This window comes from Hylobates moloch, unplaced genomic scaffold (genome assembly GCF_009828535.3).
Source record: "Hylobates moloch isolate HMO894 unplaced genomic scaffold, HMol_V3 SCAFFOLD_3, whole genome shotgun sequence".
Classification (NCBI taxonomy): domain Eukaryota; kingdom Metazoa; phylum Chordata; class Mammalia; order Primates; family Hylobatidae; genus Hylobates; species Hylobates moloch.
The window spans coordinates 102,304,319-102,316,862 of NW_026652278.1; the positions used below are offsets into that span (position 1 = coordinate 102,304,319).

Consider the following 12,544-nt stretch of genomic DNA (forward strand, 5'->3'; position numbering starts at 1 on the left):
AGAAGGAAAGAGGAAGCAGGGAAATGGGACAAGCGCTGTCAAGTCAGTTATTACCCTGTAACAGGTACTATGCCAAACATTTATATAAGTATGTAGTTTCATTTTCACAGAATTCCAGTTTCCATTTTATAGGTGGAAAAGGAGACACAAATAAGACAATAAATTGTCCAGGGCATAGTAGGTGATAGAGCTGGGATTTGAACCCAACCTTATGTGAGTCCAACATTATTCAATTAGTTGTAACTTCAGTCAATAAATCACTCCTGCATTGAGATAATTTAATAAAATTTTCTGATAAATAAAACTTGTATGCTTGACCAAAATATTTATTTGAGAATTATATAACAAAATTCCAATATAGCATAAACTTTGTGGAGACCTTTAAAAATCTCCAGTGAGATTTGCTTCATTTTTCCCCCCTAGAGAATTATTAATTATACAGTTTTATTTCCATTAAATGGAACTCTTGAGAGAAAAAGAATAGAAAGAAGAGGGAGATCACAATTTTATACATTGTACTGAGAAATAAAAGGCCTTCCCATATGGTAGCTAATCCAGTCAAAATAATTGGCCACTTTGGTGTAAACACCTGGAAACTCTGGTTTTCCACAGTTTTCCCCCCAACTCACAACACCCCAGACATAAGTCACATTGTTGGCATCCATACAGACTAAGGGGCCTCCAGAGTCCCCTTTACAGGCATCGATGGAACCATCATATGTACCTAAGAAAGAAATGGGAAAGAGAAAATCACACATTTCCTTCCATTTTTCAAGGCTGCCATGCCTCCTCCATGGCATTTAACGACTTCAGCTTTTTTACAGTTTCCTGACAGCAATAGCATGGGCTCTCCTTAGAGTCCCTGGTTGGGCTTGCAGAGTTGCAGAGATGCAGGTTGGAAAATGCTTTACGAGTCTTCTATTCATTCCCCCAATTCAGCATGTTCTTCCTGTGTTCTCTACTTAATGCGACTGAGTACGGAGATGAGATTGCAACCTGAAAGTTGCATCAAATGCTGAGTGGGAAAATGATAGGACTACCTAGTGCTTACTGAGTGCTAAATATTTATTAGTGATTCATTGTCTTCATTCTCACCACAACCCTGTGAGGCAAATATCATTATTGCCCCTATTTTATACATGAAACAACTATGACATAGAGTTTAACTTGTCTAAGGTCACACAGCTAACAAATGACAGGGCCTGGACTTGAACCCAGGCAACCACACCTCAGAGCTTGTCCTCTTGACCATGATACTCCCTTTTGGGAGATTTTGTGCTATTCACCTCTTTTGTCCACTGTAATCCTGAACTCCATTTCAAGATGGGAGGACACTTTCTTCTTACTCATGACTTTCTGAGATTTTTAAATCACTATATCCAATAAGTTATAGGATGTCAATAACTGCCTTTTCAGTAATACACCATTTAGAAATGGTTTCAATAAAGCACCTAAATGCACTACACTGGCTGGTACTTTGCCTGCCTTTGTATCACCTCCAAAAGTAGGAGCTGCTATTGTTGTATTGGGCAGGAGAATTAGCCTAACCATGTTATCAAAGAAGTCCGTGGCATAAGAAATGCACTGTGATTTCCATGGAGGGAAAAATTTACTTCCAAGTGGAAGTAAATCTCATCTCATTTGAGATGAGATAACTTGAATTTGTATTTAAAAGTAATTTAGTTTTGATCCTGGGTATACCACCTCTTGTCTGTAAGACTTTGGACAAATTATGTAACTGCTCTGCATCTCAGATGCCTTATCTATGATCCTCAATTTTACAAATGAAGAAACCTGCTCAAGGTCACATGACTAGCAATTAGTAAAAGCTGGGATATAAATCTAGGTCTGGTTCCAGAGCCCGTGCTCTTAGTCACCTTGCTGTGCTGCTATAGAATCGCTTAAGGAGGATTTTTCCTCATAGTATTAGAGGAAGAAACCTGAGCTACAGGGAAGGGACTGAAAGAGTTTGAGAGTGCTACAGCCAGAAGGCCAAATGGAGGGAATTAGGGCCCAAAGCATGGAGGCTGATGTGGTGGGAGGAGATGTTTGATAGGGGAAATACATACATCTTGACATCTTGGATAAACCACTTGGCACTTACCTGCGCATTCCATTTCTTTTTCATAGAAGCGATTTCCGTAAAACTTAGAGCAGTTGCTTATTAGTTTAACTTCACCCCACTGAAGTGAAAAGACTTTTTCATTATCTAAACAAAGTGAGAAAGCAAATATTTAGAAGTCACAAATGAGAACTCTAAATACATACTCTCATAACTTAAACCATTAAGATTATGAAAGGGTGTATAGTTTTCAATATACATAAACTTTTGAGGACACTTTCTTAGCATGTTTAATCATATCATATCTCTATTTCTAAAACTGGATGGATAGTCAAGGGGGACTATTGAACATATGGTCTGAAGTCACACTCATTTAATAAAGAGCTGGTACCCTAAGTTGAATGAGATAAATCTTTCCCTTTTGGTTGCAGAACTCAGTCAGGCAATTGGATAGGAATCAGTGATAAGGTCTTTTCACATAAATACCTCCTATCTTCTTATGGTCCCTTATTTCCTTGAGAATGTTTGTTAAAGTGAAAACAATGTTTTAATATAAGAACTTCAAATAAAGGAAATACATATGAAGTTATCAATGTTTGTGTGTTTTTGTGTGTCTGAGAAGAAAAATCCATCTCCTAAGTGATTTGAAGTTATTTAAAAGGGGATTTGGGATTTTCTTCCTCAAGTGATCTGCCCCCCTCAGCCTCCCAAAGTGCTGGGATTACAGGCATAAGCCATTGCGCCCAGCCAGGAAGGAGTTTATTTTTTTTTTTCCTTTAAGCTCTACTTCAAGTTAGTCTCAAGATACCTGCCTTCTTAGAACAAGAGATTTTTTAAAAATAGTAATTTCTTATTTCCCCTAATTTGGGAAAAGCCTTTAAAACTGTGAGCAATTCTTAATGGCCCAGGAGATAGTTAGTGCCTTGGCACTCTTGTAAGCTTCTTGAGGCAGCTCTCCGACGGTAGCTGAGGCAGCGAAAGGGCAGAATTTTAACTACTAGACTTTAAGGTGGTCAGTAAACACCTTGAGAGCTGGACTTCATCTTTCAGCCATGGAACTTATTCATCCCCTTGTTTGTTGACGGGGTCCATATTTTCCATCAGTGAAATCCTAGCACTTTAGCATTGCTATCTTGCAGACATAGTAAATCCTCAATAAATGTGTTAAACCATTATTAATAAATGTGTTAAACCTTTGATCATTGATTAAGGACATATCTAACTATCAGTTTATATGAAGTACATGGAATATGGGAACATGTTATATACTAGATCAGGCTGGGCACAGTGGCTCATCCCAGGACTTTGGGAGGCCAGGGTGGGAGGATCACTTGAGCTCAGGAGTTTGAGACCATCCTGGGCAACATGGCAAAATCCCATCCTACAAAAAATACAAAAATTAGCCAGGCATGGTGGTCCCAGCTGCTTTGGTGGCTGAGGTGGGAGGATCGCTTGAGCCCCAGAGCTCAAGGCTGCAGTGAGCTAGGTTTGTGCCACTGCACTTTAGCCTGGACAACAGAGCAAGACCCTGTCTCAAAAAAAAAAAATCCAGATAAAGAATGTGATTAGTCAAATTCAAGGTATGGGAATTCTAAAATAAGAATTACCCATTCTCTCTAATGATTAAATTTTAAATTAAAGGAAGGGGTAACTATTCTAGATTAAAAGAGATTTAAGAAAAATAGCCACCAAATGCAATGTGTGGACTTTGTTTGGATCTTGATTCAAATAACCTGATTATAAAAATATTTTTAAAAATAAATGAGGAATATTAAACATGGGCTTTATTTTATTGGGTATGAAAATGGTGTTGTGTCCTTATCTGGTGAAGATATATACTGGAGTATTCATGGGTGAAATTATATGACATCTGGGATATGGTTTAATATACTCCAGGAAAAATATGTGGGGGAATATGTTGAATAGCTCCTGAATGTGCCTTAGACCATTCTCCACCCTTCAATGCCCTGCATCCTGCCCTAAGAGCCTGACCTGTGGCCTCTGGTTCCCAGCTGGTTTTAGATAAAGAGTACCCTAGCAGGAGGGAGGGAAGGAAAGAGGTAGGCTAGTGAGATTGGGACTGGCTATACCTTCAGCTCAAGATCCTTGCTTCTCTCAAGGCAGCCTGCTCTGCCTGAGACTTTTTCTCCATCTAGTAACTTCTCCTACTCTTCCACCTTCAGATCCAGGAGTTAAGACAGCTCTGGTACCTCTAGTCCTGGGTACCTGCGTAGCCCCTGTGATTCCCCAACCCCCTACTTATATCTTTGTAATGAACCCTGTTATAAATAAGTCTTCCTAATTGCTCCACTGAGACCCCAATTAATATGGGGAGATAAAACAAGAATGACAGAATGCTGATAACTGTGAAAATTGGATGATGGATAAGTAAGGGTTTATTATACTTTAATCTCTATTTTTGTGTATACTTGTAAATGCACGTAATAAAAGATTTAAAAAAACAGAACAAATATAAGGACACAATACTCTCTTGATGAATTAATTCCTAATACAATTTGGTGTTTTAGAAGTTTTAGGTATTCAGACATACCACAAATCCAGATTAATTTCTACATATATTTTACACCTTCCAACGTGGCAATTATAATGAATGTGTTGGAATATGAGTCTGCAAGACCAATGCAATGAAGGTACTTAGAGTTTCTGCTAACAAAGAGAGTTTAAGATGTTGAAAGGAAGCTAAATTTTAAGGTTAAATCTTCTTTTTTTTCTGTTATGCTTGTGGTTGTTTTGAGACAGAGTCTCGCTCTGTCACTCAGGCTAGACTGCAGTAGCACAATCATGGCTCACTGCAACCTCAACCTCCTGGGCTCAAGTGATCCTCCCACTTCAGCCCCCCTCAACCTCCAGGAGCTGGGACTAAAGGTACACACCATCACATCCAGCTAATTTCTAAATTTTTTGTAGAGACAGTGTCTCAAACTCCTGGGCTCAAGTGATCCACCTGTCTTGGCCTCCCAAAGTGCTAAGATTAGAGACATGAGCTACTATGCCCAGCCCAAGGTTAAATCTCCAAGATGAAGGGAAAGGTGTTGGCTAGTTTAATTCTAATCTAATCTCTAATTCAGCAGATCTTTCTAATAATTTGTCTCTGAGTGTCCACATCTTTTATTCGTATGAAGTGTTCACCTCAAGTCTTCTTAGAAGTTCAAAAAATGAATTCCTTATGTTCTTTTTTTCTTTGTAGAGAGGGTAGGGCCTGGGGAACAGGGAAAGAGGGAGGAGGGGAGTGAGAAGGAGGGTTGTGGGCATTAGCGATTCAACATACACCAAGGCTATCCCTTTGTAAACCTTTTTATCTTTTACCCACATCTCCCCAACAAATCCAAACAGTCCATGCTGTATGTCTCCCTGTCTCTATATTTTTTTCTTGGTGAATGGCTACCCTTCAAAGTTTGCCTCAGGATCATAGAGAGAATATATATGACCTTTGAAACCCTAGATAAGGACTGGTTCCATAATTTGCAGAGTCCAGTGAAAAATGGAAATGTGGAATGGGGCCATTTCAAAAATTATGAAGAATTTCATAATGGTGACAGCACAGCAATAAATCAAGCCTCGGGGCCTTCTGAGAATGGGGTGCTGGGCAGCTGCACAGGCTGCAAACCCATGAAGCCAGCCATGGCTGGATGTTTACTTTTCTGGATATGATGTTACGCTTCTCTCTGAGTGCTAGGAAATTAGCTCCCATACATTTCTATTCTCTTTGATTTCCAACTCCTGGCTTCTGATTAACAAATTGTAAAACATATACCTTTTTCTCGTCCCCAGCCAGAAACGATGCATGTATCATTAGGTTGGAATAGATAAGGAGACCAGGGGACACAGGCAGGGATGGAACGAGGCAGCTCACAATCTTTTTTGTTTCCATCTTTTTTCATTTCAATCAAAGCGATGTCATTTTGGTAAGTGCCTGCATTGTAGTTTTCATGGAAAATAATTCTATCCACGTATTCAACTACTATACGTTTACGGTCGGGGTGTATCCAGTCTACTACTGTTGTCCATATTTGGTAACGATGAGTTTTACTGGCTCTATAACAGAAAAAAAAAGGAAATAAAATATATTGAGAAAAAATATAAATAGGAATTCTGACACTTCACTTTTATATTTTTCCCTTTTAAAAACCTTTTTCATTTCCCCAGAATTTTGTAAATCCTTGCTGTCATGAAGCAATGAGATTAAATTTACTTAGTGCAGAATTAGGTCAATGGTAAATGATAAAGCTAGGAATAATCCATGTAACTGCTTAATATGAGGAACACAAAGAACACACTAACAACTAGAGATGCCCAGAAGTGGAATGAGTTTGCTGCCTCTGGAGTGAGTGCGCCGTCACTGCAGATGTTTAAGCAGAGACCAGACAGCATCTTGCCATAAATGTAGTTAAGGAACTAGGGAGTTGGACCACACACAGTCATTACTCTGCTAACCCTAGAGGTTCTCAGGGCAAAGGCCACAGCAGTCATTATCCTGACCCTTAAGACTAACTTTATCCTAACACTGCATTGTATTTATTTGTTCACATGCCTTTCCTCACACTAGACTGTGCTGCTTGAAGCCAGAGATGGGGTCTGATTCATTTATGCAGCCCTGGTGCCTACTATTATATCTGGATCATAGTAGCTATTTTAAAATCCTGTTGAAATGGTGAATGAGCTAAATATTGCCTATTCTTATGCCTCACTGCATTTTCATATCAAATTTCTTTCTTCCTTTCTTTCTTTTTAAAACAGAGACAGGGTCTCACTCTTTCGCCTAAGCTGGAGTACAGTGGTGTGACCATAGCTCACTGCAGCCTTGACTCCTGAGCTCAGGAGACACTCCCACCTCAGCCTCCCTAGTAAGTAGAACTACAGGCATGTGCCACCACATTAAGCTAATTAAAAATTTTTTTTTTGTAGAGATGGGGTCTTGCTATGTTCCCCAGGCTGGTCTCAAACCTACCAAAGTGCTGGGATTATAGGTGTGAGCCACCGCACCTGGCCTCATATAAATTTTCAACTCATAATTTCAAGCAAATCGGGCATCTACGATCATCTTCTCATGGAACAGTATAGAGTCACTTCGGCAAAGTATTATAGCTTAGTTTTTTTGGTTTGATTAGAAGTAGGGTGCTAAATTATGACCTCATAGTCTAACATTTCCAAACAAATTATTTTACAGAATGGATTTTTCTTAAGCAATAAAACTTATTTTTAAACAATTTAATGGAAATCTTTTCAAAAAATGTATTATTTATATCAGTGTTCCCCAACCTTTTTGGCACAAGGGACAGGTTTTGTGGAAGACAATTTTTCCATGGAACCGTAGAAAACTCGGGGGAGGAGGGGATGATTTCCGGATGAAACAGTTTCACTTCAGATCACCAGGCATTAGATTCTCATAAGGAGTGCACAGCCTAGATCCTTCACATGTGCAATTCACAATAGGGTTTGCACTCCTATGAGAATCTAATGCTGCTGCTGATCTGACAGGAGGTGGAGCTCAGGCGGTAATGCTTGCCCACCACTCACCTCAGTTCCTAACAGGCCACAGATCAGTACTTGTCTGCAGCTCAGGGGTTGAGTATCCCTGATCTATATAACTTCTGCTTTCTCAAACATCATTAATTGAACAGAATTTATCTTTACATAAGGGTGATTCAGGTAATCACCTTAAAAGGTGGTGTCCTAGGAAATAATGAGATGTTCAGGAAGCTTTTATTTATAGTGTTCCAAGAATACTGTCCTTCATATTAATTTTGATTGTTTTTCAGGATCATAGGTTGTAAATATTATTTATTTAGTCAATTTATTCAACAAATACTTAGTGTGAACCTATATGTACCAGGCACTGTGTTAGGCACTGAGATGCAGAAATGAGCAAAATCAGAAACAGTTCCTGCTTTCATGGAGTTCAGGGTCTAGGGAAAGATGCAGCAGTAAATGGATCATCACACTGATGAAGATAATACGTTCTACCATGAAAAGTGAGAGGAATGAACAGTATGTGGGCTTTTAAGAACTTATCAAGAGGGCTTTGACTTAAGGGAGTCAGGGAAGGTTCCCTAAGGAAGTGAAGATTGAGCTGAGATCTGAACAAACGGTACTACTAAGTAGGGAAAAGGGTAAGGAAGATCATTTCTGGCAGGGGAAACAATATATGAAGGTCCCTTTGCAGGAGGGGGCAAATGTACTTGAGTAGCAGAAAGCAATCCAGAGTAGAGGTGGTGGAACAGGGAGCAGGAGGTGGCTCTGTGGGGCAAGATGAGATTGGCAAAGGTTAGCAGAGGTCAGATTACATGGGGCCTCATGGGCCATGTTAAAATTTTTGTTTCAATTTTTATCCTAAGAGGAATGCAAAGTCATTGCATTTTAGGTGACAAGTAATCAAAACCAGGTATGGCAACATGACTCTTGAGCCACACAGTAAAGAAAATATAGGTAGGCCACAGTGGAGAACAAAATGTAAGTAGTACCTACCCATTCTCCCACTCTGCAAATAGGCCAGGCGAAGTAATTTGGCAGCTGTGGGTTTGATCTGCCTTTGCCAGTGAGATCAGCAATTTTGGTCTGTGGAGGACACAGTAGATTCTACGGGATTGGCCTCTGGAATTCCAGTTGCGAATACCAGAGGATACTTTGCGATTAATATAGTGGAGTTTGTCAATACCTTTTTCAGATATGCTTTATCATCTGCCACAATCTCTATTACTCACTTTCATTGTTTCGGGAAATCTAAAATGTATTGAAGACATATTTTACCTGAGACAATGTGCAGCAGTCAGAATCCAACAGCCACCAATATAAATTCCCCCACAGGTGATTCCACTAGCATCCTTAATTCCCACCTGCCATGGGAGGTCTCCCTGTAAAAGACATTTGTGTGGTCACTGCCATTCTAACAGATAGCGATACAAACAGCCCTAAGATATTTCCATGGCAAGACTCCCAGTCTCTTATAATTACATCATCCTCCTGCCCCCTTTCCCCCCAAATTAGGCTGTTTCTGGGCAGTTGCATTGTGACTTTTCATGCGAGTTTACCAGTTGTGCTCGCTTTCCTCCCACAATTCGTTTCCTTCGAATATGCGTTCTGTTTTTAACTCCACAAGATAGTTTAGGTAATAATGATTTTATCCGTCTTCTTTCTTCAAGAAAGGAAGAGATTACATCATTATTATCTTGAACCCATTAGCCTTTTTAACACACTTCTTGATTATCTATGCCACAAAAACAGCAGAGTCACAGCCAGTACAAGACAGGCTGGAATCATTAGTAAATTATTTTGAATGCTAAACCATACTATTTATCTTATTTAAAAATTCTGGCTTGGTATTAAAATTGGCTTGATTCTCTGAAGTTCTGCCTAAAGACAGACTAGTGGCAGAAAAGGGCTGGCCAAGAGGTTAAACATTTACCAGCCTCTAGCTGATAAAGGATGCCACATGTCCAGGCACTGTGACAGTGGCAGCTCAAAAGGGAATCACATTCTGAAATCATCAGGGTAAACTAACAACATGGCAAACTGTGTCTTTTCTTTTCTTTCTTTCTTTTTTTTTTTTTTTTTTTGAGATGGAGTCTCAGTCTTCTGCCCAGGCTGGAGTGCAATGGCATGATCTCAGCTCACTGCAACCTCCGCCTCCCGGGTTCAAGGGATTCTCCTGCCTCAGCCTCCCAAGTAGCTGGGATTACAGGTGCCCACCACCACGCCCAGCTAATTTTTGTTTTTTTAGTAGAGATGGGGTTTCACCATGTTGGCCAGGCTTGTCTCGAACTCCTGACCTAATGTGATCTGCCCGCCTCGGCCTCCCAAAGTGCTGAGATTACAGGCATGAGCCACCATGCCCAGCCATAGTTTTTATTTTCTAGAGGCTGTTTATATGGAACTCTTTTATTAATATCAATGTTAACATAGTGATACTCATATTAAATACTTTCTATATGTCAGGCCCCATACTGAGTCTTTGTATATAGTTTATCTCATTTAATCATCCTATTAACCCTGAGAGGTGATGTGCCAGTGACCCCAGGACAAGTGGGTTAGAGGGCTGGGGAGTGTTTTTTAGCCATTTGACATGTGACAATGTTTCCTTCCTCTGTCTGTGAGCATGCAGACGTCTGGCACATTTGTCATGAGAAAATACGGTAGAGCAAAGTTTATGACATGAATTTTCCAAAGAATTTATGATGACTGAAGAAAGTGAAATATATCCCTTTATTTCCTCTCTATATTTTAACGTGTCATGAAAACTTTTTTTTGTAAACTTGCTTCTTAGCCCCAGATGAGAAAGGAAAATGAATATTGCTGTTAATAATTTTGGGCATACCAAAAGGAGTTAGGCCCCCAAGAAAGTGCGGGTGTTGTATGGAGGCTAAAGCAACTTCATCTTGGATACTAATCTGCCATATTAGCTTCTGATTAACCCCAATTCTGGGAAGGCCTCTGAGATTTCCAGTTTATCTATTATTCCTTGTATAAGAGCATGTACTTACTGTAAATCCTGGCCTTATGGCAAATTCCTACCCATTAGCTCTGAAGCATGTGTGCCCCTCCCCTACAGTATATAATCTCTGGGTCGGGAGAGGACTAGCACAAGGATCCACCATCTTGTCTCACTGTTGTCCAGGACACAGACCTGGCATCCATTAGTAAGTCCCTATTAAATGTTTCTTCCTAAGGAACTGGATATGTCAGCCTCTTTGTTTGGCCTCTCGGCTTCCTTAGACTTTGGGGGCCTATTTGTGTGAACCTGCCCACTGTGAAACACATGGATAGAAGATGGTTTTTTTTGGTCTCACCCATCCTAAGAACTGGCGTGGGGGAAGAGCGTGATGGTAAGTTTTTGCTTAGACTTTTGAAGGAAGAGGGATCTCATGCTCTGAGGACTGTGAAACCAGCTTAGGTAGTATCTGAAAATGAATGTTATCCTGAGTAAAAATAAAGGGCCATTGTTGAAAACGCCCTTTGACTAATATCTATAGCTTTGAGAGCTAAATCTTTGTTTTTTTTTTTGAGAGGAGTCTCACTCTGTTGCCCAGGCTGGAGTGCAGTGGCACAATCTTGGCTCACTGCAACCTCCACCTCCCGGGTTCAAGCGATTCTCCTGCCTCAGCCTCCTGAGCACCTGGGATTATAGGCACCTGCTACCATGCCTGGCTAATTTTTACATTTTTATAGAGATGGGGTTTCACCACGTTGGCCAGGCTGGTCTTGAACTCCTGACCTCCAGTAATCCGCCTGCTTTGGCCTCCCAAAGTGTTGGGATTACATGCCGGAGCCACTGTGCCCAGCCTTAAATCTTTTACTCATTGCCTGATTTTGAAAGATTGTTACTTAATTTTGGTTACTGACAATTAGAAAGAAGTCTACATGAACTTCATTTAAAAATCCCACTGAAACAGGGAGCTATTTTATTCCCAATTTGTATTTGAGGTTAAGTTACTCTCTTAAGTTTTTATAGCTAATACATAACTGAGTCAGAATTTAACGTAAGTCTGTCTGACTAGAAATCTCTAATCAATTGCTATCTTCCCAGGAACTTAATACTTTAATTTAATTTGGCTTTTAGCGCACAACTGGCCAAGGTACAGATCTTCAAAGGTCTCCTATTACCATGATTTAAAACATTGTGAAAGAATGGTTAATTCAATTAACATCTATTATTTTTTCTATTTCAAAAAATTATGTCATGAGTCATGCTTGAGAGCTGGTTGTTTTTTCACAAAACTGACCTGACAAAGTTCGTTTCAAATAGAAAAAGCTTATGTAGGATTAGAGTATTGTTTTCATTTCAAAATTAGCCATATGAATTAATCCAGTTTTAAAAGCAATTCTCAAGAATCATTTAAGCTTACTTTTCTTAAAAGTGACAGAGAAAGGAGAATAATAATGTTATATTTTGTAATTTAAATTGATACCAAAATTAATTGTTGCTTGAATCAATTATATATACATGCAAATGACACTGAAATTACAGCCTAAATCAGTGAGCCACCAATAAAAAAGTATAGCATTAGCTTACCTGCATCCATGTCAGCAGTCAAAATTTCTGTTTCTTCTATGTTAAAACAAAATATTCCAATGTTTAAAGTTGTTAATTATAGTCAAAATTAAATCATTAAAATCATTTAAACATTGATTATAATTTTCTGCCTTAAAACTTATCCTCCCTTTTATAAAGGACTGTACAAAATCCCCAAGGCATGTCATCTTATTTCCTTTCTATAATTAGGTAATTGTAAAGGCTCAAGATGCACTGTATGGAAATTCTTGCTGGCACAAACTAGAGATATTTGTTGGTACTAGTGAATGTTGAGACTCATGGTGTCACAGTTTCCAGTAGTTCGAGCAGGCAAAATGCACAGCCCAGAAGAGGAAGGCTTCTCTTTCAACTCTTTGCATCCCCAGGGTGTTTTAGATATATATATATAAAAAATATTATATAATATATATTTATTATATAAATATTTATAATAT

At 39.3% G+C, this 12,544-nt stretch overlaps 1 protein-coding gene across 2 annotated transcripts in view; it reads right to left on the bottom strand.

The window, feature by feature from the left end:
* Positions 1-308: 308 nt before the first annotated feature.
* CFI (complement factor I) overlaps positions 309-12,544 on the bottom strand; it is a 62,843-nt gene continuing 50,607 nt past the window's right edge. For both annotated transcript variants that reach the window (XM_032145311.2, XM_058436631.1), the window contains 6 exons: positions 12,090-12,125; positions 9,112-9,215; positions 8,831-8,934; positions 5,838-6,118; positions 2,105-2,209; positions 309-724 (listed from right to left, as the gene is read on the bottom strand). In XM_032145311.2, the coding sequence (XP_032001202.1) occupies positions 507-724; positions 2,105-2,209; positions 5,838-6,118; positions 8,831-8,934; positions 9,112-9,215; positions 12,090-12,125 (848 nt within the window). In that variant the 3' untranslated portion in view covers positions 309-506. The remainder of the gene's footprint in view (positions 725-2,104; positions 2,210-5,837; positions 6,119-8,830; positions 8,935-9,111; positions 9,216-12,089; positions 12,126-12,544) is intronic.